The sequence below is a fragment of the Venustampulla echinocandica genome (assembly GCF_003357145.1).
Source record: "Venustampulla echinocandica strain BP 5553 chromosome Unknown scaffold_9, whole genome shotgun sequence".
NCBI classification, from domain to species: domain Eukaryota; kingdom Fungi; phylum Ascomycota; class Leotiomycetes; order Helotiales; family Pleuroascaceae; genus Venustampulla; species Venustampulla echinocandica.
Genome location: NW_022474214.1, coordinates 850,232 through 871,950, shown reverse-complemented (window position 1 = coordinate 871,950; position 21,719 = coordinate 850,232). Strand labels below are relative to the sequence as shown.

Genomic DNA, 21,719 nt, shown 5'->3' with positions numbered 1-21,719 from the left:
GAATAGAGCACGGTACAGTACGGGCAAGTCCATGTAGAAGAACCAAAATACGGGCACTGTAGTACTATACTATACTTCGTACGAAACCAACAGTATATTCCGAGGCAGCAGGGATGTGATATGCTGCTCTCTGGCCGGGGAGACGGAGTACAGCATATACAGTACATATCAGGCACATGTGCATGTCTCCTGCTACGCTGAAGCCCGAGAGGGTGGCCAGAGGACGGTTTGGAACCGTGGAACCAGTTATGATACCCAATTCTTGCTTCGTGTAACTAGCCAAAGCCTACGGTGGTGAGGCGCCGTCGTTCCTAGATAAATGATGAAGACTACAGTTACCAGCGGGGGTGGCTCGAGAAATAAGGGTTTGCTGCAAATCGGGGCACAGTAGTGGGGGATAACATGGTGTGATAATATGCTCCATACAGCGTGCATATCTAGGTACATGGAGAGTCTATATAATACATACCGCTAGCTCTTTTATACTTAGCAATATAAAGTAAGCAAAAAAATTAAAGAGAGCATTTATATACGCTTCGATATTGTACGGATTGTACTGAGTATAGGCACAAAATCGTTTATCGCAGCTCACTTATGTCCGCTATGTCCACACTAGTCACTTGAGTCTCTGGTGGTGAAGCGCTAAACGTAACCGGCTTGATGGTTAGTACGAAATCCTCATCACGAGTCAACATGCCAAGTGTAAACGGGAAAATATTTTATGGAAATATTTTCTTCTCACTTGGCATGGGAGCAGAGCAGCTCCCTCTTGCTCCCTCTCATGAGGAGCCCTGAATCCTGCTTCTAATAAGGCCTATTCCACACGATGTTGCTGTACAGTACATAGGGTACTCTCTCTAAACTCAGATAAAGTCCATACGTGAGAACCTTAATAATCCCTCCGTACGTACGTACTACGTACCGATCACGTTGTAAATCCACCCCAAGCAAGCCACCCGCAGACGGCCCAACAGCCAAGAATTCCAACCAACTGCTGGTCGTGTTGATCATTGCTCCTCCTAGACTCTAGCACACGCTCGGTACGAGGTGCAGACAAGTGCAGTCGCTCCTCCGTCCAGCGCGAGATACGGAACAAATTGCTTCCCAGGGACGTGGCCTTGGCACCGTCACCATCGCGAGCTGGTTCGACGGGTGGACTCGTCCGCACAAAGTCAGCACCGCAGTTGGTGATCTTGGCAATCATCCCCAAAGCTGGAACTTGGAACTTGGAAGTCAGGACGGAGTATCAGGGCCCCGATTCAGATTCAGGGGCCTCGAACCCCCACAGCTTCCTCGACAGAAGTCGGCTCTTGTCCATAGATGTACTTGTGGATGAGAGATAGGGAAGGTACATACATTACAAGTACAGTACATTACACATAAGGTATGTATCTACGCGAGCTGATAAGGTCGAATGATATGATATGATATGATATGATACGGTACGGTACCGGTACCGGTACTCTCCACCAAAAAGAGACCACGGAGAAACGACCAAAGAAGAAAATGCCCAAGATTACCAAACGAACATCCCTCGGTCTAATGTTCTGCATTACCCGATCATTTCCTTCAACGTCTTGGCTGTCGATCGGCAATGGCGGCAACATCCCCCAACCAATGGCATCCGGCACTCCGTGTGAACCTCTCAGCGCTCTAAATAATAATATAAACAGTACTTACTACTGTACTGTACCCTACTTACTCCGTAAGCTGTATGAAGGCTCCCACCGCTCGTGGCGTGAAACAAAGTGTCCTCCGCATGCCCATCTGTCTGGTAGCCTAGATTTATTATTTTTATTGCTGGTGAGCGGGTAAACTCGAACTGTTGCACAAATAAAAGCCACCGCATGCTGGACGCCCAGTCGGGCTCGGGCCCTGGCCCCCCCGGCTGTTATATTTTTGACAGCTCGATGTCGAGGCGGGATCTTTATTACGACGGGGTCCTTTTATCTCTCCTTTCCCGCCTTTCGATTAATATTTCTACATTTAAACTTCGCAAGGGAAATTTTCAATATGCCAGAGACCCCTACTAAGGATCTTTGCATTCGTAGTGAGGAATCTTCCGCTCCAAACTCGATGATCACGTGATACTCTCCCGTTCCCCGTTTCCCTTATCTGTGGCTGTGGCAAGACATCGGAAGCCCGCTTGTTTCAGGACTCGTCTGTCGTCACTTCGGATCTCGAAAATCCCAGGCGATCGCCGTCTCGACTTCGATCGGCCTAGAAGTAAATAAGACTCCGTCAAATGCTCCGTTAGGCAACTTAGGCTATAACTTTCAGGGACCAAAGCCGGTGGAACGAAAAGGAAAGCCTTCCTAACTGAATATAGCGCTGTGGTTGCATCATTGCGCGTGATCTACCTACGTACCTTGCTCAATGGAAAAACGCCGGTTTCTCAATCATTGGATTAAATCCACTATAATTTCTTCTGTTAAGCTCTGGGCCGAGATCCCGTCGTCGAGTTTCATACGGAGTACTCCATATTCGTGGAAGTTATGTTTATGTTTCAAAATTTGTCGCCTAGCGAAAAAGGGGGGGGTCACATGACTGCGGGAGAGTCTACAGCACTGTAAAGGGCCTCGGGACTTTCTTTAATACCGAAACCATATGCATTAAGTCATATTTCATTTCCAGCTTTCATGTCCCATAAATTTGGGTCATCCCGTCTGCATCTGACGATGCTACTATTGCTCAAGAACGACTTCACTCTCCTTTTTTGAAAACGGAGCGTGAAGCCTACGATGGCGAAATCTTTTAGTAATGACTTCTAATACGAGAGAAGGAACTCTAACTTGTATAGACTATACATACCTAGTGGTATATGGGTTTAGTCACGTGCGAGTCCCATTTTCCCCGCGCTGTCTACCTTATATCTTAAAATAAGCGATTTTGTGTTTTAAGGAAGACAAAAGGCGGCACTTGGCTAAGTGGTTCAGGTCAAATTGTCTTCTGGAGAAAGGATCGATAGGGCAAACGCGACAAGAGATGTAGGCATTCGACACCGGGCCGAACTCTTTTGCTTCTTGAATCTAATAATATTTTTTCCTCATTTCCGTGCTTTTTATTCGCTTGTAACAGAAGATAGGGGTTTTTTTCGCTTTCTCACCTATTGTAGGTTGTCGCGAGTTGGCGAGAGGGCCTGGCAGCCGAGTTGACTTGTTGCTGCTTTAGATGGTGATCCGACTGCAAATGGCGGTATAGCCATTCACTTTAGCGATTTGTCGATGTCAACAGAGCAGAATTGCAAGCTGTGACAGGTCTATAAGTATCGGAGGTCGCTAGTCTGATCTCCAAACGCAGCAACTAACGCTAGTATACCTACCCTTTTGAGGATAAGGCGAGCACAATTTTTATCTATGCCTCCTTGCTAGTATTTGTGGCCTCTTGCCTCTACGGACAGAGTTTAGATAAGGTGGATCTGAGCGGCGAAGGTCAATCGAAGAGGTCAATGGTCGATTTATTGACACTCTATCCACAATCGCTAGCAACAGAAAACCACAAATTGTTCCCGAATCAGGAATATCGGCAAGTGCTTTTTACTTCAACGCCGACGGATAAACCTTGAACTCATGCAGATCAGGCTTCCGTACGACTATAACCAAAGCCTAAACTGCTTGTCACTATCGAGCAATAGGCATTGCAACTATCCTGCGGGTTTTAGCATGCACTAACCAGTCATCCTGCTCCTCAAACCTCGACCAAATTTGAGAAGATAGAACGAAACTTCGCTTCATGGCACTCTTAGGTTTCAAAAGCTGCTCGTATAACCCGTCTTGCCAAATATATGTCTCTGACTACATTGGGGCCTGAACCAGGAGATGTTTTTAGGGTCCAAGTCTATTCAAGCGGCTTATTTGGAGTGTAGACCATTTCACAGTCGGTGCACTTGAAGGGGAGCACGTTACAGTTGGCATATTCGGTGCGTACCCCTCGGCCAGAACAGCGCACGTCGTTGGGTGTTCTTGTTAAACGGGAGCGCAAAAATATTAACTCGGGACCAACAACTCCAAAACCGGGTTATTCCATACTTTGCCCACGGCTCGGCTCCCATTATCGAGAACGGTGAGGATGGCAATGGGCTTATCCTCAAGAAGTTGCGAGACGCTGGCCATCTCTTCGATCTGAGACGCTTTTTCCAAGAGTCCGCTAGTACCACATTGGAAGGGGGTTATTCTACAGTTTATATCATCACTACCGCACTTGCTATCTTTAATGCTGTGCATTAGGTCTACAAAGGTATTCGAAGCCAGACTGCGTTTCCCTCGACAAGTTTACCTTACCTCCCAGTTTCGTTGTAGGTTGTGGCTATTCGGCTTCGAAGGCGGAGGAAAAATGCGGCTGTCTGCTGAAAAGGAGACTGCCGTATTGAGAAAATGTTTTACTTTCCAACTTCGAGATGGGGAACACTAAAAGAGAAATCCTTAAGTTTTCAGAGCTTAGAGGTACGTAAACAAGTATTTGTGTGATTGTCTAGTTTTGGCATGTTTCTATAGGAACGCGGCGCAGGAATAAGACTACCTACCTGATTTCTAACGTTATATACCGGATACCTTAGAGAGGCTATGCAGTCGAAGGATCCTTTGTACTTACTTCGCTCTCGCTACAAAACTCCCAAGTTTCTTTTGGTTTAAGTAGTCGTTGCAACCGAAACAATAATATTAGCGTGAAAAAATTGACTAATGATGCAACAGCGGATGGTTTTCGACAGATTACCTCCTGTACTTGTGTTAAGGGATGGGTGGTCCACGACAAATACTGGCCGAAAAGGTGCTTCGAAGTCCCATTTGTTACCTAATTTCTTTGCGGATATTACGGTGAAATATCTGGCCAAAAGCTTAGATAAGAAGGATACTCTATATATACTACTTGGCTGGGTTGCTTCTGTGAACAGCAACTACTTTATTAGCTACGTAACGGGAATAATGCTATTTTGTATAACGGGATGAAGAATAAAGGCGCCTTTCAGGCAGTAGAGTGGTTAGAGAAAGGGTTCCCTACTAGTAGAGTAATATCAATGATATTTTATCGTAGGGTTTATCTTAAAAAATAAAGATATAATTAATCGTTTTAGTATATAATAATTATAAATAAATTCAGTTAACTTTTATAATAATAACATTCTCTTTAATATTCTTAATATATTATCAATATATTATTATAGATTTGGTTCCCGAGTAAAGCGGCGAAGCTAACTAATCGCGTCAGAAGCGATGCAGGTTAAGATTCAGCGCAGATTACTGTTGTATTTCGACCAGTTGTCTCTTGCCACGAAACATCGCCGAAGAATGGCAGGTTCCAGTAGTCGTACATCATATATTCAAGAAGTACAGCAGATTTGGCATTAGCTAATAGGCCTGTACTTCACCCACGTTATCTTTTACGACGAGATTGGAACTCCACCCTTTCTATTAATTTCAATAAAACATTTCCTAGTTAATAACTGTTTCTGCTACATTTGATTGCTTTTTCTATGAAATCATCGACCTTTTCACCAATTTGTTTTCAAACCTGAGATTTCCCTTCAGAAGTCAGCATGAATCACTTAGCTGGAGGAATTACTCCTGAAGAAGAGCAAACCGAAGAACTACTCTCAGATCTCGAAAGCGCATTTGAAAATGGAGAGTATGATCCCGAGTGGATTAACTATGATCTCCTCCGGTGGAATATTTGCAACTGCGAGGTACAACATGGCCCTGAATGCCGACAGGTTTATATCAATGTTGAAAGGCCTCTTCTATGGCTTATCGACGTGCAGGAACATTGCTTGGTTGATGCGAGATTGTACCCCACTGCAAGATATGCTGCTCTAAGCTATGTTTGGGGTGGAGATCAAAAGTGCAAGACTGAATTGTGTAACATTGAAGCACGCCAGCTACTAGGGAGCTTGTCAGAGGAGAACAAAGGAGTGGAACTGCCACAAACTATTCGGGATACTATACATTTGGTTTGCCGCCTAGGAATTCGGTTTCTGTGGGTAGATAGTTTGTGCATAGTGCAGGATGATACGGATGCAAAGCAGTCTCAGATTGATGCCATGGGCTCCATCTATCGCCAGGCATTTGTAACGATCATTGCCTGTAAGGGAGGACACGCCGATTTTGGTCTGCACGGGCTTCGAGATGTCTCTAATCCTAAACCAAGGGACCGAAAATCTGCAGCAGATGAGCATCAACTGCCCTGGTATACGCGTGGCTGGACTTTCCAAGAGCTTGTCTGTTCCAACCGGAGGATTATATTCGCGGACGAATTCACGTGGGAATGCTCCCACACCGGACAGTCAGAAAGCACTGGAACGTGGACAGGGCACACAAGCGTACCAATGAGTCATATCTGGGGCCGCGATTTTAATTTCTTGAGCGCAGACATGCAAAAGTACGGCGAGATAGTCGACGACTACACCAGTAGGAATCTCACTTTTCCGACCGATATACTATATGCTTTTAAAGGAATCCTCTCTCTCCTCGAGCAATCCTTCAAGGCTGGATTTCTGTACGCAATACCAGAAGACTTCTTCGATATTGGCCTACTCTGGCAACCGATGAGTAGTGAAGCAATTCCAAGGTTACCAAATCTGAATGAAAAAGGAATACACTTCCCTAGCTGGTCTTGGCTCGCATGGAAGCTCACCTGGGAAGGTGGTATTGACTGCAACAATTTCCATAGAGCGTACGGCAGGGTGCGATTCAGTCATGAGTGGTATTACCAGATCAGTGATATCGCAGGCCATGCGGGATTTCTTTCTTTATGTCGATGGTACAGATACAAAGATCGCAAATGGAAACAGATTATGTCATCTTCGAAGATCGAAGAATCAAGAGATAGCAGCAGGCACATCGGATTGGACGCTGTCGCATTCGGAGCTGCTATATCTGTGATCGATGGCTTTATATGTGAATTTAAGCCATCGAACAAAATACCTCGTTACTGATCATGTATAGACCCTGAGTTGCAAGAGGAATGTCAAATTATCTATTGCTATGCTTCTAGAGGCTCTTTCCAGATTGCAGAACGTAGCTTGCCAGAGGAGTTGCAACTTCAATTGGGAGTCTCTGGCTTTCCATATGATGGGTTGAGACTTCCCCATTTGTGTATTCTTGACAGTCGAGGAGCGATTTGCGGTGTACTACCTCGGGGAGTTCCCCATGGCACACCGGTAGAGGCAGTGTACGATTTTATTGCTATATCAAAGATCTCTATTCTTCGCCGGATTCCGTGTAGCCACACTACTGAGGACGAAGCCATATTGTTCGGCCGTAAAAGAAAGAAAAGGAAGGAAGCGGACAATGTGGAAGCGGACAGTGTGGAAGCGGACAGTGTAGAAGCGGACAGTGTGGAAGCGGACAGTGTGGAAGCGGACAGTGTAGAAGGGGACAGCATAGAAGGGGATAGCATGGAAGCGGACAGTGTGGAAGAGGACAGTGTGGAAGAGGACAGTGTGGAAGAGGACAGTGTGGAAGGGGACAGCATAGAAGGGGATAGCATGGAAGCGGACAGTGTGGAAGCGGACAGTGTGGAAGCGGACAGTGTGGAAGAGGACAGTGTGGAAGGAGAGTATGAAAAGGACAAGACAGATGACGACAGCGAAGTTGAGAGTAGCACGATAGAAGATTCATGCTACTGTCGTTACAATGTTCTTCTAGTTGAACAGAGAGGCAGCATCGCCTACTCTAGAGTCGCGCTGGGCCTGATTATATCAGAGGTATGGGAACGAGAGAAAACTGAGATGGTATACGTCCAATTAAGATAACATGTATATAAGTATAAGATAAAACAAATGGTGCTCTTATTTATTATGGTTATAACATATAAAGTTATTGTCACGCGTTGACATTAAAATAGACAAGTGAGGTCAATTGTTAAACAAGAAGAATAATGAATAATCTAGGGAGTCGAGAGGAGCTCGCTTAAGACATACTGTTTGCTTACTAGTAGTCATACGACAGGGCTTAACCGAAGGTGCGAAGCATTAAGGCAGCCAACTGGGTGCAACACATCACATTACCCCCTCCCCTTTCTTCTTGAGGAAGCAGCACCGTTTCGAGGCTCTAGGAGTTTGTTGTCGTACGGGAACATAACTAGACAAAGAATCGTTCTAAGATATCGGCTGCCTAATTGAACAAATAATAGCAACAAAGGTGTTATAGTTTTGGAGTGATCGTACGGAAGCATGACTTCCTTATTACGTGACTTCGTTGGGATATAGCTTGGCACGAAGGTTATATAATCAGAGCAGTTTCCTGGGCTGGTTCGAACAACTCGCATATATTGGATACGTTTTTGATATTTCTTTTTAGCATTGATTAAAGTGGCTTCAATCAAATTGTATTGCTGACCCAAGTCAAGATTATCTCAACACAGGCTACAACTATCTTGTGTGCTTTCATTTAAGACTCTTAGGATTCGAAGAGGACCTATGTTTCTGAAGCTCACCGGTCGGGTCCATGACGAGAACTGCCTTCATGGCGGTTTTAAGCTTGAAGGTGGTCAGATCACGAACGGTCTGAAAGGAACGTGACGATTATGTGGCCTAGTCTGAAGGCTATAAAGCCGTGTATGGGAACTATGAGAGAGAGAGAGAGAGTATGGCTGCAAGTGTTAAGCCTCGATAGCTATTTGTAACCTATCTAAGCTTGTAGAGACGAGTATTTTGTTACTGATTGAAGTTCGAGGGAAAACATGGAATTTGGGGTCTTGCTCATTACCCTTTGGTAATATGTATTACCTTAGAAGTAAAGGCTTAAAACAGGAGAGTAGTACTGTAAGCGTAGAAGGGATTTCGTACCTAACTTGCAACTATATTGCGTATCTACTTGCCGACAAAACTCATAATTATTTAGTCAGATTTATCTGTATCATTAGCCCTATAGAGCAGAAGGGCTCAAGCACGTCCATCATTAGGTGAGTGGATGAAATATCTCAAATGGCAGCACCAGCTTGGAGCTCGACTTGAAAATATATTTTATTGTTAAAGAACAAACCAGCAAGTCATAGCATCTTCATTTCGCATGTCAAGTTAAACAGCGAGGATAGTGACGAGGCCAGTTATGACAATATGTGATGTCTCCAGCATACACCACCATTTCTGCTTACCACCTTTTCGCCCTCCACCTACCATTTTTTCCAAGTTAGCGAGTAGGTTCGGGTCGAACCTCTCTCGGTGTAGACGAGCAGAAGCATCATGCTTCGTGCTTCTACGCTGGAGAAGGTACGGTACAAGTTCCGGCACGAAGACTCAAACGGGGAGGTTTAAATCGATCGATCGGATTTAAGTATCGCATGGGAAATAGTTGTTTAAACATTGGCCACCGTGGAGAGCAAATAAGGTACGGTATGATATAAGCCGCTTTAACGACCCTAGACCTAGGCCTACATAACTCATAATATTATTTCATTTCACGTATTTACTTGTCATTCCACACACAAGCGCTCCCTTTTTCTCAGCCAGCCAAACCCCTAATCAGTGCCTTCTCGTCACGAATAATGTACCAGACGTTATAAACCGGCCTCACATGGCCCCCGTAACGAAAGAATCCCTTCCTCACACTAAGTAGCGCTCAGGGAAGATGTTCATCACTGGGGCCAGAGCAAGTCGGCAATAGAGATCTGGACCCCAAGTGCGCCTCCACACACCGCTATGGATGTAGGTACAGCGCACTTGGCTCTCTCATAGAGAGGTTCAATGTTCCGCATGGAATACAGAGTTTCAAGGATGGATCTCGCCTTGTACTCCACCTGGCCTTGCGGGGATTTTGAAAGAACTGGTAACGGTAAAGGGAAGGGAGATGAAGTTGGAAATTCCCTTGTAAATAAAGTGAGGGCTTGATGGCCATGGATCGGAGAGGTGGAAAGGAAAGGGAAAAGTGTGTAAATTCTTTTTTTGGGGTATCTGACAGACCGGCGCTTACCCAACACCACATAAGGTCATAACTGAAAGGTCTGGCGGGGTTAGGCGCCGAACAACTTCCCCCGCTTCGGTTGTACGTTTTCCATCCTCGCCAATGCCTGGTCAATACCAATTACATCCAAATCCATGGCATTATTGCCCGTTTTCTCCTCAAGTGCCGACCTTGAAGATGGAACACGAGCCTTTACTTCCTTCGTCTGACTCTTTATGCTGAGGATGGTAAACCGATGCTCACCTAGAATCAACAGATCGGTTGGTAGATCTGCTTGGGTTGGGGCTCGTTTGGTAAGTTGCTCAATGCCTGAGCATTGCTCGCCTTGGAGATCGATACCTTCGAGTCGGATCAGCCCAGAGCCCGATGGCCCGCCTCCAAACAAATTGCCTTGTCCTCCTTTGGCCGGTTTGGAATTCCTTGCTGTCCAGTACTTTTGAAGGTTTGATATAAGGGCGAAGGTCTCGCCTAACCAGAAGGCGACCGATTCTTCGGATGGACTGGTAGGCGAAGATGAACGAATTTCGGCGACGGATATTTGCCCGTTGACTATGCCATTAGAGGCCGCGCATTTGCTGAAAAGCTCGATTGCCTTCCGTGTTGAGGGCGTCATTGGAACAAATTTGGGCCCGGTGATTTGTGGAGCCCCTGATTGTCGAGGCTTGGCGGCAATGTCAATGTACCCAACGAGGCTGAATTCCGATACGGAGCCACCATTCACACCTTCACGCTGTAGCCCACCCTTTGATGCACCTGGTCCATAGCCTTCAATATCCCAGATACCCCATTCCCCATCGTCAAGTAAGACGATAACTGCCTTTCCTCCTGACACCCATTGCGCATCAATGATCGTTTTCCTCCCGAATCCAGCGTGGGCGCTCATAGGATGTGCAGCTTGCTGATTATCCTTGGTGCCTTGGAAAGGCGCATATAAAGGCAAGAGCCATGTTCCCCTCTCGGCCACAGTACTTTCCGATCCCTCTTCAGAGCTGGTGGACAGTTTGCTGTAGTCGTAAATCCGACAGGTACCCTTGGTATCTGCTAAGAGGAGGTGGCTGGAGCGCTGTCCCGAAAGAGAGGGATTGAAGGAGATCGATTTGGCAGGCGAAGCTAGATGTATCTTTTGAAATGGTTCCACATGACGTGGTTGGGATTTCACAGAGATTCTGTAAAGGAGTAGCAAGCCCGTAACTTCTAATGAGTGGGAAGCAACAATTATTTGTGCCCCTGCTGTGGCCGAGGAATTTGAGTTATTCTTGGGGCTGGTGCCGAAACTCGCTGTCATAGCAACGCCCGCGGAAGGGCTTTGATGTCCTTTAAGAAGGGTGACGGTCTCGCCCCATCTACCATTTCCAGCATATGCCTCTGCAAAGCTCGATCGGAACTCGGGCCGGGCCTTGCTTGCCGGGGATGGTGGTATGAGCGGCAGGGTGATTAATCTGAGATCGTTGTCGCCACACGACGCTGTAAACACAATCTTCTGCTTCAGCGGCTCGAGACCTCGCCAGGTTGCCCCTTCTGCCTTTAGAACCGCCGTGGGGAGCAGCGCAATGTGGAAGACGTTGGTCCCGAGGTGTAGGTCCAGCGTTTGCAAGATCTCTGGGTGTGGCTTCAAGGGATCCACCTCCTCCTCCTCATCCTCAAATTCGGGCTTGTCATCAAACTTCTGGGGCGGACCAGCCTCGTCATCGGAATCAAGAAGAATGACAGCATCTTCAGCTCCGTTGGCCTTTTGGGAAGCTGCCGACGGTTCGGACGGCGCCTTAAAGGCCTTGCCGCCTCTCCAGACCACCCTCACTCCATTTTCGAGCCCGTAGAGGATGACGGTAGATCCATTGGGGGACAGGCGCGGGTATGTCTTCGCCGTGTGGATGCGCTGGGGTAATTCGTAACTGCGCCGATAGCTTGTCAGATCGCCACATGCCATTATTCTGCTGCCGCTCTTGATCGCCCATGGCTAGCATAGCTTACCTCAGTTGAGTGTTCTGTTGGTTCCGGGAGATTCGCGGTGGGCGTAGATTTGGTGCCATTTTTGGCGGAAAGGTCCGAAATAGGGGCCTCACGTTGACCCTGCAATAGGCGGTATTCAATCAGGTATCATACAGTATCATTATGTCTTGTCGAACGACATCCAACCATCATTTGACGTAGGAGCTTTGAGCGCTTGTCGAGCTTGCAGAGTGCAAAGCGTGTCAAGGTCGCGCGTCGGCAATTGCGAGGCCAGGGGACGCGCTAGTGGTAAGGCTCACGGGTAATCCTCGGATAATTGAAACAACTTTTCTGTACTCGGTACATCGGTACATCGGTGTTTCGTACTTCTGCAGTCAAATAGTTGGCCGCCTCTTCCCCGTTCCTTTCCTTTCCCCGTCCCTTTTGTTTTTGATAGCCCTCCGGCGCAGGCTCGCTGATCAACCATGGGCTCTTTTTCGGCGAGCTTTTGTCTCCTCTCCCTTCGGCCGTTGGGCTGCCCAGAGGCTAGACCACCGGCTCTGGGCAAGATACAGACCACACTGGGATTACAATGCTCTCTTCACCCCCCTAGCGTCCGCCATGATCGCCATCTCGACAGTGTCCGGCTAACCGGCACCGCTCAAGACCAAGTTGCAACACCAGTCCAACGCTGTTGTGGTTCCGATTGATTGAATTGTTCGTGCTAGAGAGAGGGCCTTGAGCTCCAGTTCACATCCTATTGCTCGATGCTTACAAAGTACGCGGTACGAAAGTCACGGCCAGAACCCCACATACGAGTTACGCCCTTGACGGACCTGGACTGGGACATGGACCTGGGACCTAGACCTGGGAGTCTGGGGCTAGAGAGATTCTTTTTTCTGCATCCCACAATATTACAACACAATAATCTTCAGCGGGCTCGATTATTGAGATAATAATCCCCGAGTACTTCGTACTTCGTACAGTACCAGCGGCCCATTCTCTGCGGCTGCTGCCGAGTTCCAGCCAGGTGGCGGCGGCGGCGCCGCTTCCTCTCGTTAGCTCTCCTCTCCCTCTCCCATCTTTTCTCTCCGGGGGGCTTGACTGCGCGGAATACTACCCGTCGTCTTGGGTGCTCTCTCCAAGTCCAGTTCGCCCCTTGGCGGCAGGGTCAGTATCGATTGTCTCTCCATTTCCCAACCCAGCCCACCACGCCCCCATCCACCACCATTAATCATAATGCTCCTAAGCTTTCTGCTTCGTGCCGTACTTGAAGCCGGCTGCCCCCACCAACCCCATCTGCCCCAGAGTGACTCTCTTTCCTATCTTCTTCCCCACTGCTGCGGTCCTATTCCTATTCCTATTCCTGCTCCTGCTCCTGCTCCTCTGTTTTGTCAACGTTACTGCTTGAACAACTTCTGTCGTATGCGGTTGTTTATGTATGTACTCTACATGTACTTGGAATATAACCAACCCTTTTGCTCTTTTCCCAACAGCCTCGGCTCCCGAGCAGATAAATAAATAGCCGTTGCAAAGGCTGTCGGCTCCTTCTGGCGCTGCGCGCCTTGATAAGGCTCCATTGCACGCCCGAAAATGGGCGGATCCAGGTCCAGGCAGGACGAAAAGGGCCATGGCTGCGAGAAGAACTCTGTCACGCCGTTCTCTTCAGCGTCCCTAGGAGACGCCTCAGAAAAGGATGGACACCACTCTCCATCGCCACCAAGCTCCCCTTCGACGACTTCTACGGATGACAAGAGCGACACCGACCCCGATCCCGACCCCTTAAGCCCACTCGAACGTGCCTTGACTGCCGATTGCCGGACCCCAGCTGAGCAACTTGGGCCGTCAAATTTGAACTTAACCAGGACGGCTACTTCTTTCGCCACAACTGGCTCACGTATTCCTTCGTTTGAAGTTGAATTTGGCGACAATGATCCTGATAACCCGCGTAACTGGCCGCTGTGGTATCGTGGGTTGACCATCTTTGTAGTCAGTTTTTCAACTTGGACGGTCGTGCTATATAGCACAAGCTATACCAGCAGTATGCCGGGCATGATGGAGGAGTTCCATACAACCAATCAAACTGTTGCCACGCTCGGAGTGACGATGTACCTCATTGGATTGGCCGTAGGAAGTTTGATTTTAGCACCTTTGAGCGAGATGTACGGCCGCAGGCCGGTTTATACAGCAAGCCTGCTTTTTTACTGCCTGATGGTGTTGCCGTGCGCATTAGCAACTTCGTTGAGCGAGATTCTTATAGTCAGATTCTTTGGGTAAGTTTCAAGGTACCTAGGTTTTATTTTTGGTAGCAACTGACCAGGATCATCTAGTGCCGTAGCTGGTGCGGTTATGATTGCCAATGCACCGGGGACGGTGTCAGATATCACGGACGAAAACTACCGTGCTCTTGCCTTCAGTATTTGGAGTATTGGGCCTATGAACGGCCCAGTGACTGGGCCCTTAATCGGCGGTTTTGTGGCCGAGTACCTTGGGTGGCGGTGGACGAACTGGGTTGTCATGATTGTTGCCGGGGCAGCGTGGATCATGATGAGCCTGATCAAGGAAACGTATGCTCCCGCAATATTGAAAAGAAAAGCCGCAAAGATGAGAAAGGATACGGGTGATGACCGATGGTGGTGTCGTTATGATGATAAGATGGGCCGTAAGTTGGAAGTATTGTACTCCCCTATTTCCCGAGACTGACTTTTCTTCTTTGATGCAGTATATGAGCTCCTGAAGATCAACCTCTCAAGGCCTTTTGTCCTCTCATTTACGGAACCGATCTTGTGGTTTTGGAATGCTTACATCGCCGTACGTTTCCCCCAAGAGACCTCTAATTCTCTAGACAAACTGTACCAGCACTTCAGTGAAGCCAAAAGAAATATCTATAAAAATGCTAGTGCAATGGCTAATAACTGTTTCTAGATTATTTATGCTATCCTGTACCTCTGTTTCGTAGCCTATCCCTATATATATGGGGGACTTCGCGGTTGGTCACTAGGGTTCACCGGCCTTGCTTTTGTCGGTATTGGAGTTGGCACTCTTCTCGGAATCGCCAGTGAGCCATTAGCTCGAAGGGTTATCAATCGCCACAAAAAAGACCCCGAAACCGGGAAAGTGTCACCCGAGGCATCGATCAGCATCGTCTGTGTCGGGTCCTTTCTTTGTCCAATTGGCCAACTTTGGTTCTCCTGGACCGCGACGCCCGTCACGATCCACTGGATCTGGCCGATATTGGCCGGAGTCCCGTTCGGTGCTGGGAATTGCTTGGTTTTTATCTACTCGTCCAATTACATGGCCGGGGCGTATGGTATCTACGCTGCCTCCGCGCTCGCGGGAAATACCGTCGTTCGATCAGTCGTCGGTGGAACGTTGCCCCTGGCTGGATCGATAATGTATACGAAGCTGACACCGCATTGGGCCGGCACGCTCTTGGGACTGGTCCAGGTGGCACTGATTCCCATCCCGTTTGTGTTTTACAAGTGGGGTGATAAGATCCGTGATCGAAGCCCGTTGATCAAGCGGATGAGGGCGGATCAGGAACGGAACCGGAAGCGCGAGGCGAGGGCGAAGAGGCTTCAAGATCGTCGTGATGCGGAGAGGGGAGAGATAATGAGCGAGGGCGGCGCTGAGAAGGGTGACGCGAGGCGGACTGTTAATACGCCACTGGTAACGGAAAAAATTTGAAGATTTTGAGGATTTTTATAGATAATGTACATAGAATGGATACCCATAATACGCGATTAGATAATATTATATAAAGTTAATTGGCATCCCTGGATTTGAGGAGGAGGGGAGCTACCTTTTTAATAATTCTACGCGGCTTGTTGGTGTTTTAGAAAGGGGCGCAGAGTGGTAGGGAATTAATTACTACTTGTTTGGCTTAATAGCTGAGAAGCTAATGAATCAAGATCTAGAGTCTAGACTTATGTTACCTTATTACCTACGAGCAACCGCTAAAGATCAATATCTGCCATCTTACCTGGTTATCAGGCATCACGTGCAATCCCTTGTTGTAGCCAGACTTCATTCATTCAGCCTTGCAGCCGTTGGCGACCAGCCTCATTGTCATTCTCACAAATGTCGGTCAGCGCGGTACTCGTATAGCACTAGAGCGACAAAGGGATCCTTGCGAGATCAAAGAATGCAGTAGTGCAGTAGGAGTAAGATAGAAACAGACATAGCCATTCCCCCTTAAAACCAGAACCGCCTTGCCAACCAACTCCTCCCATTTCATTCTCTACTTTATAATAATAATTATAATATACACCTAAAAAGGTCGTGTGCACATGCTTCGTACATAAAATATCACAGCCGCCACAGCCACAGCCCAAGCTCCAGCCCCAAAACCCAAAACTCAAAATCCCAATCTTAGCGCCGTCTCACCTCCCGCCTTTGCCTTCGCCTTCGCCTTCGCCTGCGCCTCCGCCTCGCTAGAACCAGAACCCGGCGAAAAAAGCGTAGCGACAAGCACAAAAATACAACACCAACAACTTCGCCTCCGTCTCTGCCTCCGTCCTCTTCTCCCTTTCTCTTCTCCACGCGCCTCCTTTCCTCCCACCCCCTTCCCACGGTACTCGTCAATCTATTCCTACCGGTGTAGTCAATTCGTCCCCCCCTTCTTCCTCCATCGCATTTGCCTGTGGCCTTGGTCTGCTCGATCTTGCTCGACAGTCACCCTTCAGCCCAGCTGCTCCGGTGTCTTTTGAACTCGAAAGCCCTCACCGACAACAACACAACTCGCCGTCGCCCCGCAAAGGTCCTCGAGATTTCAAACGTCGCTGCCTCCGAAGCACCGCGATAAGGAGCCCCATTAACTACACTACAACAACCGGCATCAAACATCCCCCCCTTCTGTGACTTTCAGTAGTCATGGCAGTCCCCACGCAGTTTGCATACCGAACACTGAAGGAGATTGGCATCGTGGATGCTGCGCCTGTCTATGAGCCTTTGGCTGGGTTCGAGAGACCCCAAGGGAACTCGCGCTGCTGCACCTACTCGCCGTGCGGCCGATACTTCGCCTGGGCTTCGAATGACGGCGTGACGGTCGTCGACGCCTCGGTCGGACACGTCATCACCACGCTCCCCACGCCCAACGTGTACGAATTAGGCTTCTCGCCGCATGGCTCGTACCTTATTACCTGGGAGCGGCCATCCAAGGATGAGAACGGTGATGCCGTCAAGAATCTGAAGGTCTGGCGCACGGTGGAGCAGCTCCCGGCCGGTGCTGAAAAGCAGGTCGTCGGGAGGTTTGTGCAGAAGTCGCAGACTGGTTGGAACCTACAGTATACTGCCGATGAGCGATACTGTGCCCGCTGTGTAACCAACGAGGTGCAGTTCTACGAGAGCAGTGAACTAGGCGTTGTTTGGAATAAGCTCCGGGCGGAGGGAGTTGCGGATTTCGCAATTTCTCCTGGCAATAACAATTCCGTGGCGGTTTTCATCCCAGAGCGCAAGGTATGTCACTTAGATGTCCCCCTCCCAAATAAAATTCATATACTCATCGTATATATAGGGCCAGCCAGCTGCGGTCAAAATATTCAACGTCCCCCAGTTCAACGCCCCGGTTTCGCAAAAGACTTTCTTCAAGGGCGACAAGGTCCAATTGAAGTGGAACCAATTGGGCACCACCTTGATTGTTCTGGCACAAACCGAGGTAGATAAGACTGGGAAGAGTTACTACGGAGAGACCACGCTGTATGTGCTAAGCGCAAATGGCGGATTCGATTCGAGGATAACTCTGGACAAAGAGGGCCCAATTCATGATGTATCTTGGTCCCCCAACTCGAAGGAGTTTGGGGTTGTCTATGGTTATATGCCGGCCAAGACAACCATCTTCAACCAAAGGGCTGTTGCCACCCATACATTCCCGCTCTCTCCTCGAAATACCATCATTTTCTCTCCAACGGGTCGATTCGTCTTGGTTGCTGGGTTTGGGAATCTTGCGGGACAAATGGATATCTACAATCTCGAGAAGGACTATAAGAAGATTTGCACCATCGAGGCTGGAAATCCGAGTGTTTGCGAGTGGAGCCCAGACAGCAGGTATATTTTGACCGCTACCACGAGCCCAAGACTCCGAGTTGACAACGGAATCCGCTTGTGGCACGTTGGAGGGGCGGTCATGTACAACCAGGATATGGTCGAGTTGTATCACGTACTCTTCAGACCGCAAGCCCCTGAGCAGTGTGCGCCTGGCGATCCTTTGCATCCTGTCCCAACTCCTCACGCCTCAGCTCTCGCGTATCTGGGCACTGTCAAGACACCTTCCAAGCCAGCTGGTGCATATCGTCCCCCTGGTGCCCGTGGTACTTCGACCCCGCTGCACTTCAAGCGCGAGGATGAAGGAGGGGCCGCCCACATTGTTAGCAACGGGACCTCGCTAGTCGGGTCAAATGGGTTTGGCAGGCCCAGAAAACAGGTCCCGGGAGCGGAGACAGTTGAGAATCTTCCCCCAGGAGCGGCGCCGCCCACAGGCCCCGGTGCCGCTGACGCCGATGACAATCTTTCCAAAGCGGCGTTGAAAAACAAGAAAAAGCGTGAAGCAAAGAAAGCCAAGGAGGCTGAGGCCAAAGCAGCCGGACTTAATCCAGCAGCCCCCGAAGGCCCGGCCCATGGCGCAGACCATCGCAGCCCAGAGCGTCGCGATCACCAGCGCAGCCGTTCTAAGGGCAACAGCCAAGATGTTCGCACGCCATCACAGCCGCGAAACCGTGCCAATACGCACCAGGGTAGACAACAACAATATCCCCGTGGGCAAAACGGCAATGGAGCACCTACGGGACAGATCAATAACCTGAATCTCAACCCAGCCAAACAGCAGCAACCGCGTGTGCAAGAGGCCCCTGAATTATCCGTCACGTCTCCAAGTGGCGGCAGCCCGAACGCGAAGAAGTTGAGGGGCTTACAGAAGAAGATCCGCGCGATTGAGGATCTGGAGATGCGACTTGCGGGGGGTGAGAAATTGGAGGATACGCAGTTGAAGAAGATCGGGACGAAGGCGATGGTTCAGGTCGAATTGTCGGCTTTGGAACATGATAATTAGTTGTTACGGTAGTCGGAGCTAATGCAGCGAGGGTTTGAGTGTGGATGGCATCAGCCAGCGTGGTGGTTGTACGCGTTGGATTGTACCGGAGAGACTTTAGAACATGCATAAAGCATAATCATCATCATCATCAGCATCATCATTTTTGGCAAGACAAGTCATTACATTAAACATTACATTACGTAGATCATGGTCTTAAGATTCGATCAAGATGGCGGATCCAAGCGAGACTCATCAAAGAAATATCAAAAGTCAACTTGAAAACCAAAGCTCGCGTGTTTAATACTGTCGTTTTCCTTCCTTAATTCGTGTTTACTTACGGCTTTGGCCCCTTTTGCTGCTGCCGAGCTGAGTTTCGGATGTGAGGTTGGATCCAAGTGGGGCCCCATTTCACCTAGACCACCCCTATATTATCGAGACCATATGCCATTAAGGTACGAGTACTACAGCCTACGTTCCTGGCCCATAGGTATTATCATGATTACGAAGTGAACGAATAGCCACAAGTCCAAAGCGGGTCGCCACCATAACTCAATAAGGGATCCTTTTCAACAAAGAACTTCCTTGAGTTAAAGCTCCTCTTTTAATATCTTAAAAGAATGTCTCCAAAAGATGAAAATGGCAAAAGAGTTCGTTGCCCACAGCCAACTAATCTCTGCCGTTTCGTAGTTGTCGCTAGACCTAGTTATATTTCTCTTCGATATGAGTGTCGTGTGATCACTTGTGGGGAGTGTCTTAAAGAGCTAGGTTGTCGTTAACGTATTTTCTGCTTCTTTGGCTATATATATATTTAGGAGTGAGTGATGGCGAGGTTGTGCCGGCTGAGCGACTGCTCGAGTACTGCCGGAGGATGTACGAAGTACTGCGGAGAGCCGAACCCTTATGTGTTGAGTTGTTGTACAGCTTTATACGGTTATCATTTGACTACGAGGCCATTGCGTTAACTCTTCTCTTGTACTTCGTACCTCATGGTAGCCGTGTTTGTTGTTTTTTGCTGGGAGGGATCCTGCGAATGTGAAACAATAAATGACAGCGAATTCCAACGACACTTCTGATAAACCCTATCTGCCTCTGGGCTACCGTAGAGCACGGTCCACAGCGCGCTTCGGGCCGCGACCGAGCCCTGACAACCATCTAGTTAGCCCCCCAACCTTCACCTACAACATCTTCTCCTCGCCCTGACAATAAGAATCGACACAGCCCGAGACTCGTCATATTCTAGCAGGAGAATATGTAGAATATTCTACCCAAAAAAATGCGTCCTGTACTGTAGTTCTTCGCTTCTTCGTTACTCAAACGCCTTTGCTCGGTTTTCCTTCTATGCGCCATGCTATCCCGTCAACGCGCCCTTCTCTCTCTCTTGAAATGCTTCAAACCACTTCCAACCACGCGGCTCCCCGCAATCCAATTCCAGTCCAACAATCATCGCGTTGCACCTACGTCAATAAGGGAATCATCAATTATGAATATGTCTTTCAAAGTTCCCAACGCCCTGGACAACCTGACTGGAACCGATGTCACACCAAAGCTTGAGATCCACGCTAAGGAACCCGAGTCCTTGAAGCTGGGCACGAAGCTGGTTGGTCAATCCGGGACCCAGTACCAGATTGATCAAATGCTCCAACACAGGACAGATCCTATATTAGCTTGTGTTTACCTGGCCGCGTACGTGCACTTTGAAATCTTGTAACTTATTTTGCTAATCAACTGCGGTTAACAGTGCTAAAGATAAAAGGAAATATGTCCTCAAGAACATCTTTCATACCGAGTTCGAGTACCAGCTTAATATGCAAGCACCTCTTAGCGACTGCCCTAACCTACGAGTCGTTATTGACACCATTCCCGAGAAACTCCTATTTGTCTATAATTACAGCACTGACCATCTTCTGAATCTGGCTAAAAAAGGGAATCTTTCTGACGCAACAAAGAAGAGGATATTGCGGGACGTATTAGTTGGACTTGCAGATTTGCATAACAGAATATCTTACACGGTGGTAAGCAAGATAGCGCCACAGCCACTGTCTAAACTTGACCGGTGCTAACAGTTTCTGTCCTTTTATAAGACATTAAGCCCGACAACATATTCGTGGACTATGATACGGAGCCTAATGGCGCTATTAAGGTAAAACGAGACCAGGTTGGTGATCTTGAGATGGGTTCTATAATTCCGCCTGGCTTAAACGTCCGCGGTGCCCGATTGGGCAATCCAATGTGGCGTAGCCCTGAGGCCCATGCTGCTGCCCGTATTAACTTTCCCTCCGACATATTTTCTTTCGGTCTTGTTGTAAGTGTATATACCCTTCTATAAAACCGGAGTATATAAATAAATTTGTAAAAGTGTATCTATACAATGCTTCAGAGGATTATTTTCCGTATCGATACAGAAGGATTAAGTGAAGCGGAGAAGGAAAAACTGATTGTAAGGCGTCTGCTCTCTTACTTCGCAGATGGACCGGGACTAGTCGGCCTCTTGGAGCACCTAGATGACTCGGTTGCTCAGTGGCGCGACCTCGTCCTGGCTACAGTCCCGGAGTTTACAACTACCGACCCAAGGAAACCGTTCTCTATGTGGGAAGATGTTGACGAATGCTTTCGGGATGTTATGACGAAGATGATGAGTCTAGATCCTGCGAGAAGGATCACGGCGAGGGAGGCTCTTGAGCACCCTTGGTTCCAAAATATATAACATTGGATCAACACGATCCCCAATTTGTTCTAGATTCATGTTCGCACGGCTCTTGCAGTCGGTTCAATTCGCGTACGGAAGTGATATGACGTCCGATACTAATATTAATCCAAGCCAATCTGGCACGATTTATCAAAAGGAACCTATTAACTCTCGCATAACC

The 21,719-nt window shown here is 48.3% G+C and overlaps 5 protein-coding genes across 5 annotated transcripts; 4 read left to right on the top strand and 1 right to left on the bottom strand.

Annotated features, from left to right (window-relative positions):
- Positions 1 to 5,533: 5,533 nt before the first annotated feature.
- On the top strand, positions 5,534 to 7,747 carry BP5553_09028 (uncharacterized protein; the record flags this gene model as incomplete). The annotated part of the gene is made up of 2 exons (XM_032017651.1): positions 5,534 to 6,890; positions 6,939 to 7,747. 2 exons carry the CDS (start codon positions 5,534 to 5,536, stop codon positions 7,745 to 7,747), a joined length of 2,166 nt encoding a protein of 721 aa, XP_031866294.1.
- Positions 7,748 to 9,945: 2,198 nt separating this feature from the next.
- On the bottom strand, positions 9,946 to 11,926 carry BP5553_09027 (Uncharacterized protein; the record flags this gene model as incomplete). Its single annotated transcript, XM_032017650.1, has 2 exons — positions 9,946 to 11,788; positions 11,868 to 11,926. The coding sequence occupies 2 exons, from the start codon at positions 11,924 to 11,926 to the stop codon at positions 9,946 to 9,948; spliced, it is 1,902 nt and encodes a 633-aa protein (XP_031866293.1).
- Positions 11,927 to 13,418: 1,492 nt separating this feature from the next.
- On the top strand, positions 13,419 to 15,512 carry BP5553_09026 (putative benomyl resistance protein; the record flags this gene model as incomplete). The annotated part of the gene is made up of 4 exons (XM_032017649.1): positions 13,419 to 14,098; positions 14,156 to 14,487; positions 14,548 to 14,636; positions 14,751 to 15,512. The coding sequence occupies 4 exons, from the start codon at positions 13,419 to 13,421 to the stop codon at positions 15,510 to 15,512; spliced, it is 1,863 nt and encodes a 620-aa protein (XP_031866292.1).
- Positions 15,513 to 16,697: 1,185 nt separating this feature from the next.
- Positions 16,698 to 18,870, top strand: BP5553_09025 (Translation initiation factor eIF-2A; the record flags this gene model as incomplete). Its single annotated transcript, XM_032017648.1, has 2 exons — positions 16,698 to 17,282; positions 17,341 to 18,870. 2 exons carry the CDS (start codon positions 16,698 to 16,700, stop codon positions 18,868 to 18,870), a joined length of 2,115 nt encoding a protein of 704 aa, XP_031866291.1.
- A 1,468-nt stretch (positions 18,871 to 20,338) lies between these two features.
- On the top strand, positions 20,339 to 21,556 carry BP5553_09024 (CMGC protein kinase; the record flags this gene model as incomplete). Its single annotated transcript, XM_032017647.1, has 4 exons — positions 20,339 to 20,535; positions 20,591 to 20,864; positions 20,942 to 21,154; positions 21,230 to 21,556. 4 exons carry the CDS (start codon positions 20,339 to 20,341, stop codon positions 21,554 to 21,556), a joined length of 1,011 nt encoding a protein of 336 aa, XP_031866290.1.
- Positions 21,557 to 21,719: the final 163 nt, after the last annotated feature.